General features: G+C 26.6%; 1 protein-coding gene across 1 annotated transcript in view; it reads left to right on the top strand.

Moving 5' to 3' along the window:
* LOC127283197 (tyramine/octopamine receptor-like) overlaps positions 1-8132 on the top strand; it is a 45142-nt gene extending 37010 nt beyond the window's left edge. Inside the window, exon 2 of the mRNA XM_051307916.1 lies at positions 6654-8132. Within this exon, the coding sequence (XP_051163873.1) occupies positions 6702-7871 (1170 nt within the window). The 5' untranslated portion in view covers positions 6654-6701 and the 3' untranslated portion in view covers positions 7872-8132. The remainder of the gene's footprint in view (positions 1-6653) is intronic.
* Positions 8133-12927: the final 4795 nt, after the last annotated feature.

Here is a 12927-nt window from a genome sequence, read left to right as displayed (position 1 = left end):
AATGGAAAAACTTTTTGTGGCCAAGGATCATGTAATATATTTGGCTGTAATTGTGACGGTGGTTGCATTAAAGGACATTATTATCAAAATTTTCTATCGAAACATCAAAATGAAGTGCAAAGTATCTAAAAACACCTAATTGTGATACTAAACAAAACACACAAGAATAATTAACTAATATTGTATAAATTTATAAATAATATTTTATAAATATTTATTAAACTCAAAATCTACTATAAAAAAACAGAATTATTTTCCTTCTTTTTTCCCCTTAATCTGAATTAATTTAAATCAGCAGAAATTTTCACTTTTTTTTTTTATTATAATTTTACTTTACATAGAAATTTTGGAAAATTTTTCGAATTTATATAACAAATTTGCATCGACATTTTTTTTTGATAAAATTAATGGATTATAACTTAATCACCTGAGGGAGATAATTCCAGGAAGGAGAGGATTAATATATAACTAAATGTCGAACAAGGCTATTGTCTTGAAAATTTGATGAAAATTATCTCGACAATTTCTTTATTATTATTATTAATTATTATTATTATATAAATCATAGGTAGGTACTAATCAAGAGCCAAAAAGTATTTAAATTATCAATGAGAGAAATTTCATCTTAATAATAAGTGATGTAGACGCATTAATGTCTAATTGATCTATTCTCCAGATATGGAATCAGTATATATAGCGAATCTCTCCAAAATCAATATATAGAATATATTCAGAGATTAATTTGCCGCAAGAGTGACCAATATATATTCAATTCGAAGAACCATGGGAATTGATATTTTCCATTCGATTATTGTTATTATCATTTTTATTATTTTTATTATTACTCAATCGTAAAAAAATAAATATATTTATAACAACAACTTCGTTTCAAAAAAGCTTTTTAGTTATAATAAACAGAAAAATCGTGTTTATATAAAGAAAATGTCATTTATTGCGAGAGTTATTTTTTCAAATATAGCATTCGAATAAAAGTATTACTATCACTTGAATTCAAATGGCAAATAAAAAATCTGCGGTATGTCACTAATTTTTCAGCGGAATTGCGATTCAGTGATTTAAGCATTAAATGGAGTTAAAATTTTTATCTGCACTTTGATTCTAGGATTTATTTCATGCGGATAAGCACAAAAAAAAGACAAATAAATAAAAAAAAAAATGAAAGGAAAATCTCTCGCTTAAATGGAATAATCATTTAAAAGATTTTCAAGAATATTTATAGAGTAATACTTTTTGCTAAGAATAAAAACTGGGAATAAAGTCGAGAGAAAGTCTGTGAGCTCGCTAAAAAGAGTTTGAGAGCATAATTATGTACTTTTATATATTTTTCTTTTTTTTTTTTTTTTTTTAAATAAAAGTCTAGTAAAATTCAAGTAAGTAATCAATACCACAGACATTCAGATATGAATTGAAAGTTATTTCTTTTTGTATTTTTTAATTGCAATAATGGCGCGTTAAAAAAAATTCAAGTACATCACGAATTTCGAATAATTTAATTAATATTTATTTTAATACTAATTTTAATTAATTAAAAATATTGTAATACCAATATGCTAATATCAATATAAATAATAATTTAAATTTTAAATCGAAGAATTATATTATTTTCTATAACAAATTATTTTTATATTAAAATAAGATAAATCATTGATTTTATTTAATTTCTTATCTTCTGCTTTTTTCAAATTTTATTAAATACATATTAAAAAATTTTCATAAACAAACATTTCAAATGTTACAAAGTATAAAATAAAAATATATCAATACAATTTAATGTGATAATGACTCCAATAAATTATTATAGATTTATATATATATATTTTTTTAATAAATTGTAGATAGAAATGTCTATATTTTATAATTATAAATTTAAATATAAATTGTTAAAAATTATTTATTGATAAAATAAATAAAAAATGAATTAATTTCCATATGTATTATTTTGATAATATAATTACTGGACAAAATAGAGTAAAATGACAAATTTTTTTAATCGAATTTTTGAAAAAAAAATTTCTAATATAAAAAAAAAATGGTTAAAATAGTAAATTTATTATTATTTATTGTAACACTTTCATTTTTTCCATATCTGATTAATGCACAATGTTGTAAACCATATTTAGTGTCGTTTAAAACGATAAACGAAGATTGTGAATTCTTTGGTGCATATAATGATTTTTATCAAAGTAATATTGGTCTTCGAAGTGATAATTCAAAACAATGTGTAATTCGCCTATGTGGCAATGGTGAATTAATATCAGAAAGAAATTATTGCGGCAAAGGATTTTGCAATACATTTGGTTGTAATTGTAATGAAGGTTGTATAAAAGGAAATGCTGTTACAAATTTTCAAACTTTACATGAAAATGACGTATATAATGTGATGATTCATTAATAGAAAATTAATTCATCTTCTGAAAAATCAACGAAACTTTATACTTTACTCAACTATATAATATATGTGTATTAATAAAATCTAATACTTAGAATTTATATATTTCAATAAAAAAAAAATACGAAACAAATTTTCTTATTTAATTTTTTATCTAAATTTTTTAAAAATAACTATAATTATTTCTACTAATCATTTAATTAAAAATCTTTGACTGTTTTTGTCAGTTATTTTTTTAATTAATATTGATAAATTTAAAATAATTATTATAATAGTAATAATAGTAATAATAATAATAATAAAATAATATTAATAGATTCATATAATAAGAATTGAATATTGAAAATTAATTGCAGGTAAAAAAAATCATATATGAGAATAATAATCATAAAACTAATTATGTATAAAAATAATTACTGTTCGCACCCGAGAGGCTACTTCCTCATTCAATATGGTTGATCACTAATAGAGGTGTTTCCTATCAGCATCCTCTCAGGATCGAACAAGTGCCATAAACATGATGCGTATATCAGATTGCTTTAGTTAATCATAATATAAAAGAGAGACCATAATCTCTCACATTATTTTCAACATATAGACAATTTAAATTTCTTATACATGTAATTAGTTATAATGTTATCTCACTTAATTTTTTTTTCATTTATCTAATTAATATTTTAATAATACATTACATAGCAAAAAAAAAAATTAATCAAAATCAATTTTTAAAACTAAAAATTTTCTGAATAATACATTTTTTTTAAATTTCTATTTTGTGTCTATTTTTTATAATAAAAAATTTTTTGTCTTTTTTTTCTGATTTACAATCATATTCTGCGGGCACTTTGAAAATTTGATACTCCGAGGAAATATATATAGATATAATTAATATTTTGAGTAGTACCAACAAAAGGTACTAAAATTACGAGATAGAGTTTCGAGAGGGACTATAGTGTGGTAAAGGACAAACCCCAATCAATGGTTTCACTATACACTCAAAGGCATAGAATACAAGAACAAATAGCCGAATACTTCTCATGAAGTTACATTGGAACCCACTGATGTACAAAGAGGAGGCTTTCCTACCATTACTATATACATACATAAATAAACTTGTCAATGTTACTCTATACTAATCACTTTTTGACCATGTTCATTTTCAATTGATTTTATCACCGTTTAATTAAAGTAATTAGGAAAAAAATTCTACAAATCTTGCTTAAAATTTATCAACAAAAAAATTCGACAAAAATTTATTAATAACAAAATTAAAATAATAAAAAAATTTTTATTTTAAAAATTTAAAAAAAAAATTTTTTTTATTAAAAAAATTAATTTTTTGTCAACATGGAAAAATTTCCACTTTTGACTTAATAACAAGATAACATTTTCAAATAATATATTTTCTTATTAAATTAATTTAAACTTCAAATTTAAATAATAAAAACCAATTTTGTAACTCATTTATGAAATGTGTGTTTTTTTTTTTAATAATTCAAACAATTTATCGAATTGAAAAAAATCCATCCTTTTACATATAAAAAATATAGATTCTTATCATACATTTTTAATTTGAAAGATGTTTAATTTTAAATCGCTTTATAAATTTTTCTTTGCAAATAAATTAACTAAAAATTAAAATCGTAAAATTAAATTAAAGATACATCCAATATATATTAAAAATAACATATGTTATTATAATTATATATTAAATAACATATGTGATTGGAATTAAAAAAAAAACATCATTCTCTTTTTAAATTATTGATAAAAATTATTTTGAGAAAAAATTTACATTATTTTCAAGTATATAAATATTACAAATTTTTTATATGCAGAATTTCAAGTCTAAAAACGAGAGAAAAATATTTAAAAATTTTGGATAACACACTAAAAATTTAACAACAACAAAAATTAACGAGAAAAATGTTAAAGTTTTTTATATTATTGTTTGTCGTAAAGTTAACATTATTTCCATGTATAATAAATGGAGAATGTTGTGGAAGGCAAAAATTATATTTTCAACGTGTTGACGCGAAATCAAGATGTAATGATTTTGGAGGTTTAATACCAATGAACGAGGTGATATCACTTTATCCATATATAATTCCAGCTTCCTATGAAAGTAGTATTAATTGTGAAATTTCTGTATGTGGAGATGGCAAAAAACCTCAAAATAAAAAAATCTACTGTGGCCAAGGTTCATGCAATATATTTGGCTGTAATTGTGATGGTGGTTGCATTCCAGGAAATGCTCTTAAAAATTTTAAAGCATTATATGAAAATAAAGTGCGCAATGTTAAAATGTAATATATTTTTTTATCGAATATCAGAATATTGTTCGAGAAAAAAATGACAACTATGTAATAATGTTACAAAATTTAATCTCAATGTATATGTAATATAAAAAAAAAATTGAAATAAAATTGTATTTTTTTAAAATGAAAAATTTTTATAATTTCTTTTTGTTTCGACACAATAACAATTTAATATTGCACTCAAATTTTAAAATAATTTCATTTTATTCAAATAAATCAGATATGATTATATATCAGTGTATTAAATTAATTATATCGATAATATTTTATTGTATAGAACAAAATTTACATATTGACAAATGTATTTCAAGTAAATTAAAGATTAATGAGATAAAATAAATACCAATCAAATTAAATTATAAATTAAATTTTATCAATTACATTAAAATAAATCTTCAGACATTTTTTTATTACTTAAAATTAGTAGATATTAAAAAAATTTTAAAAATAACTAAAATGATAATTTCCCTTCTTATTATCATATATGTAAAATAAGATAAGATTGTGATATAAAAAATATATATTAAATGAAAATAAAATAAATTAATTTTTTTTTAAATATAAATTTCCAAGATTTATTTGATGATAATGATTTATTTTATTTAAAAAATGTATTATACAATCAAATTTATTTTATTTGAGAAACTTTATATTTGTATGAAATATATTTTTTTAAATAAAATTTGAGATACAATTCTTTAAATTGAAAAAAAAATTAACTTCATTTAAAGAGAATTTTTTTTTAAATTAAATTTTATTAATAAATAAATAATACTTCTGAGTTGAATAATCGCAGTGATGGAGATTGAAAAAACAGTAAACTTTTTTCTGGTTGTGAAATTGATCATGTTAGACAAAAAGTTTGCCTACTCTAAATAATCCTTGACATGATTATAATATAATTTAAATAACAATAAAAACTATTAACATTTGACGATAGAAATCTGAAAATTTGCAAAATGATAATTTGCCTATTCTACTTTAACACATCTTCAACTACATTTAACATATGTATTGAAATTTTAACCAAAACAGTATTTGATTATCATTAGAAAATATAATCAATTTCGCATTTTAATGTTGAAGATTCGAATATAAATGCCGACTCTCGTAAAAATTATTATACATCAGTAAATTAAATTTCAAACTAACAAAAAAATGTTCAAGTTTAGTTTAGTATTTCTCATCGCTATTTATTCAATAATTCCTCATTTAAATCATGCAATATGTTGCCCTAAGGAGAAGGTGTTGTTTCAAAAAACAAATAAGAATTTGAGTTGTTCACATTTTGGTGGAGTATTAGCAACATCAAATAATGGAGTCTCAACGCCATTAAAATTAAAGGAACACGATTATGCTCGTAAATATGGACATTGTGAAACATTTGTCTGTCAAAATGGCAAACCACCAGGAGAAGGAATTTATTGTGGCAGAGGACCTTGTAATATATTTGGATGCAATTGTGACAATGGTTGTATACCAGGAAATGCTGTTAGATATTTTCAAGCCTTACATGGAAGACATGTGTACAATGTCAGATAGGAATTAATAAAATTTTAAAAATTTTTATGCAATAAGTATTATTTATAAAATTGTTTTCAATAAAATTTAATTCAATAATTTCTGTGGTATATTTTTCTTTTTTCTCTTTCGAATAACCTTTAAAAAAAAACTAAAAAATTAGGAAACGAACAATTATTATCTATTCACTACATTTCAAAATCAGTTGCACTAAATTGTCAAAACCAAATTAATCTGTTTCTATTCAGCACACTTAAAAATCAGTTGGTATTCACTACATTTTCCAAAGCGAAAATTCGTTACTATTCAGTATGCTTGAAAAACAGTTTTTGTTTCTAAACTAAAATTCACGAATGAAAAATTAGTTTCTAAAAATGTTAAAAGAGAAATCTAATCTGTTGCAGGAGGAAGCCTGGATGGGCTGAACAAGTAAGGGCGGACCCGGAGGGACGATGGGAGAGGACTACGACGGAGATGGGGGTTGCGGTTCCGGTGAGGAAGAAACCGGTTCAAATCTTCCAATTTGGGAGGCTGCAGCTGCCGTATTAATTTTGGGCTTTCTAGTGTTAGCGACAGTACTTGGCAATGCCCTCGTGATCTTGAGTGTCTTCACCTATCGGCCATTAAGGATTGTGCAAAATTTCTTCATAGTCTCATTGGCCGTTGCCGATCTTGCTGTGGCAATTTTAGTGATGCCTTTTAACGTCGCCTATTTGCTACTCGGCAAATGGATATTTGGCATTCATCTATGTAAACTGTGGCTCACTTGCGACGTACTCTGTTGTACAGCTAGTATTTTAAATCTTTGCGCAATTGCTCTCGATCGATATTGGGCAATAACAGATCCAATAAATTATGCCCAAAAACGTACATTAAAAAGAGTCTTGGCAACGATAGCTGGTGTTTGGGTATTATCGGGTGCAATTAGTTCACCACCATTGGCCGGTTGGAATGACTGGCCCGAGGAACTTGAACCAGGTACACCATGTCAACTAACAAGGAGGCAGGGTTATGTCATTTATTCAGCACTTGGTTCATTTTTCATACCATTATTGCTCATGAGTCTTCTGTATTTGGAGATATTTTTAGCGACACGAAGACGCCTTCGTGAAAGGGCTAAACAAAGTCGATTGGGCGTTGCACAGTCGGCGAAACATCGTGAAACTGATGACAATGAAGAATCAGTGAGTTCGGAAACGAATCATAATGAAAAATCAACACCAAGATCACAACCGAAACCATCGCTTGTCGATGATGATGTTACTGAAGTGACAGTGGCTGGTGGTACAACGGGACATTCAAGACGTGGTGGTCCTGGTATTGCAACAACATCAACGACTGTTTATCAATTTATTGAAGAACGGCAGAGAATTTCTTTGTCTAAAGAAAGACGAGCCGCAAGGACGCTTGGTGTCATTATGGGTGTGTTTGTCGTTTGTTGGCTTCCCTTTTTCCTCATGTACGTCATTGTACCATTTTGTCCATCTTGTTGTCCTTCCGATAGAGTGGTGTACTTCATCACATGGTTGGGATACGTCAACAGTGCTCTCAATCCGCTCATTTACACCATCTTCAATCTCGATTACAGGAGGGCTTTCAGGAGACTTCTTCATATTGGATAAGGAGTTCGTTAAGAGGTTCAAGCTTCCGGACTTTGTAAATATAGTATATTCATTGTAAGATTTATCACTGCAGTCGCGCGTTAAATAATGGAAAAATTATTGCACCGGAAAAAATACACTTTTGGAGAAATCTTTTTTGAATTAAACCATTTTTAAACTTATAAATAAGATTATGTGGTATGAAAATAAATCAAACAGGTTTTCTCGAAAATATATTTTTCGGTGTGAAAAACAAACATTCTCAGACTCTTTGTCCGTGTCTATATCGATCGGAAAAACGTCTTCTTCTTATAAAAGCCTTGGGGTGAAAAAAAAGTAACAACGAAACGTTTTTGAGCTGAGAATTTTGTATATATAAGAAGGGAGTTTAAATTGTCGGCCAATAAATATTGTTTCCGCAATTGTTTAATAATGCAAAACTAGATTCATTTTTTTTTTTTTTTTGAAAGTGGCGAAAGAGTAAACTCCAAATGAGATATCTTATATACTGATTTCGCGGAAAAAGTAAAAGACCTGCCACTTACAGAAAAACCTCTTTATTTTCGGAATTGAAAGTTTCTTATCGAAATGTACAAGGGATTGGAAACTATGCAGCAGATCTTTCCCGATAGACGTCGGACGTGCAACTTGAGCGAACTGTGGTTTTCAACCGAGGTTCGAATCGTTCGGAAACTTTGGCCCGAGGGAGCATATTCAATAAAGTACCCACGTATATACATGAAAGATGATATCATTGAGAGTTGACTATAGAGAGCTTACTCGAATAGATTCGAATCTGTTATCAAGAAAATTGTTAACGATATATAAATATTAAATAAAAAAATATTCTCCAAGAAAAATATATAAAAAATTTGAAATTTTTCGCGAAATTTTATCAAGTATATAAAGTATCGTATATGCCCCTTAATTATTCGTAAATTGTTCCGATAAAATATGTCTCATTTATCAGCAATAAAGTTTCATGCTATAAACTTTATCAAATGTAAACGCTTGATTAAAGTGTGCAATACTTTATCAAAATACCACTTTATCAAAATGGTCTCTAAGGATTTGTTATAAAGTTTAGGAAAGTTATTCTATATCTCTATAAATTTTCCCTCGATTAGAGAAGATAATCGTGAATTTCAAATAGAGAACGAAAATTAGTAAAGAGAATTTTTTTAAAAATTCAAAATATGAAATTTATATTTTTCTTGGGAATTTTAAAAGAGTGCGACAAAAATATATTAGCCAAAGAGCAACCTTTTTCAATCTCTTTGAACATCATCTTTCTCTCGCTCATTCTCTCTCTCTCTTTCTCTCTCCTCTCTCGTCATTTTGATGTCAAAATCAATGAAAATAGAAGCTATCGCTGCAAATCCGCCTAACCTACTTTCGATACTAAGAACGATCAAGAGAGACGAAGTGCGCACCCAAGTGGATGAGCTTCAAGTCGGTTTATGTGGTGGTTAGACATAAAAAAATATATATATTTAAACCCGCAAGAACTCGTTTAATGTTATAGAAAAGGTGTAAAAATTGACGTTATATATATGTATACAAAAGAAAGAAGAGTGTAAAACGATCTGCTTCACGAAATGAATTAAGTAAAAAGAAAAATAAGTATGCGGAACATTTTTAAATAAAAGTCTAGTGGAGTAGAAAGAATCGAGTGTGAATTTATCTCTTTCACGATTTCTCTATATATAATAAAAAGAAGGAGAGAGAGAGAGTTATACTCACTCTTAAACTTCAATCAGTAAATTTTACTCTCAAACCATATACAATGTCAAATAAAATTACAAATCGCTTCAAATGGAGTTCAATATTTTTTAAAAATAAAATTTATCTAAAAGATATAAAAATATATTTTGAAGAAAAGAAAAAAAATTCTTTAAAATTTATTGAAACTATAAATTGTAAAGACACTTACAATAATAATGCAAAAAAATTTTTGAAACCAGTATATTCAAACGATATACTTTTGTATATTAAACTTTTAAAACGATATTTGATCCAAAAAGGAAAGAAAAATTTTACTAACATTTTAGAAAAATAATTTTCGCATTATATCGAATGTGAAAAATTTTTCACACTCGATAAATGCTATTGAATTTTACCCTAAACGATTTTGTAATTTTTCATGTTATTAAATTTTATTATACTCTCTTGTAATTTTTCACAACGGTAAAGTAAATTTTACTATATGCTTTGGTAAAGCAAACTTTACTACCATTTTATCGAATTTTAAAAATTATTTCATAGTAAATTTTACTAAATCGTTTTGGTAAAATTTACTCCAACTTCTTATTGAAAAAAATAATGAAAATAAAATTTATTATAACTAATTGCCGAAAAATTTGTCTAAAAGAAAAATAAACTTAATTTTATTTTACAATTCTTTCATTCCTATAGGTTTTACTGCTTTTTTACAACACGAGTTAAATTGAAAAAAAAAACTTTGCTCACATAAACTGTGAAAGAAATTACATAAGTGGACGTCAATTTGCATAACTATGAATAAAGTAACAAGTTTTTAAGTTTGTACATTTATTACTCAAGTTCACGTAACAGTAAAGCCTCGTTAAAAAAAAAGAATGATAATCTATAGATTTTACTGTAAAAATAATTTCCTGGTTTCAAAATCTAGATGGAAAAATTAACTTATAAAAACACAAAAAAAACCTGAGCGCCACGTTCTTTGTCGTTTGGTTCATTTTGAACTGCAACAAAAATTGAGTCCAGGTTTTTTTTTGTGAACCAAAAAGAAAAAAAATATGTGTGACATAAAATAAAAAAAACATCAATCCTCCACGATTTTAGTACCCATTCGGTTGCATACATTGTAAATGTGAAAGAAAAACGAGAAATTATTTAACGAATGTTGAGAAAAATTCTACTCCACTGGGATTTTTTATATATAAAGAAACGTGTGGGAAATTTTTTTTTTTTTTTTTTTTGAACAGCACACAATGAAAAATGAAAGAAGACGTAAAGTAACAAAGTGTGTTGCCTCACGCTATTGCAAAGAATACATGAATCTCTCAAGTGTGGAGACAAGTCACATTATTAATTCAGATTCGTACATAAAGTTTGATTCCCAACTTGAGGGATAAGGTTGGTAGAGGGGGTGTGTGATGAAGGTGGGTTATAGTCAGTTTGAAAACTTGGATTCTCTATGGTACAGTGCATTGCCTGAGATTTCACCTTCGCAAAACTTTGTTCAAAGTCATGCAGTTGTATCCGGTTAGTGGATCGATGGTAATGCTCTCCCACTGGAAAAGCATGTTACGATTGCTCGACCGCTATGTGTACCTACTTACTGACAAACTTGTGCTTTGGCGAGACTACAACGTTTAACCAACTCCTTGAGGTTGGTTTGGTATAGAGAGAGAAAGATAGAGAGAGATTGGGAAAGAAGGGGAGGAAATAGGGAGGTTTGTTGACGTCACCGTCGTCAACGCAGTCATCCGGAAGCTCGAACCCTCTTAACTCGACGTTTTACTTAATAAGAAGTAAGAAAACAGCGTTTCACGCTTACGAAATAAGACTTTTCTACGAAACTCGACCAAGACTCCAATTAAGCTGTTTAGATGCTAAAATCCGTACCGTAATAGTTGGTACTCGTCGTTGTAACTATCATTCCCCCTAAACTACAAAATTAGGTATATCGCCGTGCACATACATTCTTCTCATAATGGCTAATATATATTCTTCCAAGAGGACAATGAAAACTAATTTTTCGAAAATTTTAAATGAATTTATAATCAAAAAAATTAGAAACTTATTCTACTTACAATTTGGATCGTAAGAATTCATTTACTATCTGTAAGACACACTAAAAAAATATCTGATTAAAATCAAAAATATTTTATTCAAATAATCGGTTACTTAACAATAACAGTAATAATTTTAAATTTTCTAAAATATGCGACGCTCTGCGAGAAAAATACAAATACCTTACAGAACAAAAATTTTAGGTTATTTTTAGTGATAGTTTTACCTTCATAAAAATCTCAAACATAACCTAAAATATTTTTTGACGTAAAGTCCCTTCTGTTGTGGTTAAGTGGTATTTGTTTTAAATAGAGAAATTTGGTTCAAATACAGTTTAATTAAATTATTTGGTTCAAGTAAATATTTATTTGATAGTCAAGTAACCGATTATTTAAATGAAATAAATTTTTTTTTTCAGTGTAAAACAAACTTTATTTTTATATACTTTTGAACACAATCAAATATGATTTCAGTTATTGAGATACACCAACTTTATATTAATGTATGTATAACTTTCTAATATACATTCACAGAACACAAAATAATGCGATTATGACGACTAAATTATCCTATACTTGTAAATTTGTAGTTTCTCGAACAGCAAATTTAATTAAGGTAACTATTATAATGTAGTTGGTGCTACCAACTTTATATCATTATATAAAATATATATATAATAGTTCTAAACATCTGCACATCTATGACGAGATGAAGCAAAACAAAGGACATAAAATCAAAAGGAAAGTTTTTCAATCTATTATTATAATAGAATTCATTTTTTATACTAAAATTCAAAAATTTTCGTTTCTTTTAAAATCGATAACAAAAAATGAAAACATAATCGATGAAACCACCTTTTTGCATTTTATTATACATATATACATGTACATTTGAAATAAAATGCGTGCCCCAGCTAAAAATGGACTGCACTGAATCAGCAAAATTTTAGGCAACAGCGCTGCATCGATTTATTTTAAAAGCTTTCACACTACCGTGAAAATAGGTATTCATACACGGCATTCAATATCATGTTGATTTTAAATTTCACTCTTTAATCGATATAGTAATGAATTCAAGCGTGAAATTAAAAAAGAGCTTAACTTTCCTATACTCAAGATATTCGCCAATGAAAAAATATTCTTATTTCCCATGTCTTATTTTTCTAAAATTACAGGAATTTTCCACAACAGAAATTGATTTTTATTTTATTTTTTCTTCTAAATTAAAAATCTCTTTCGTTTTTTTTCCACAATGAACACACTTTCTCTTGGAGGTCAATTCAATTTTTTTTTATTTAGAA

This window comes from Leptopilina boulardi, unplaced genomic scaffold (genome assembly GCF_019393585.1).
Source record: "Leptopilina boulardi isolate dan_hultmark-lab unplaced genomic scaffold, ZJU_Lbou_2.1 LbouV2_31, whole genome shotgun sequence".
NCBI classification, from domain to species: domain Eukaryota; kingdom Metazoa; phylum Arthropoda; class Insecta; order Hymenoptera; family Figitidae; genus Leptopilina; species Leptopilina boulardi.
This window is presented reverse-complemented; position numbering and strand designations above follow the sequence as displayed.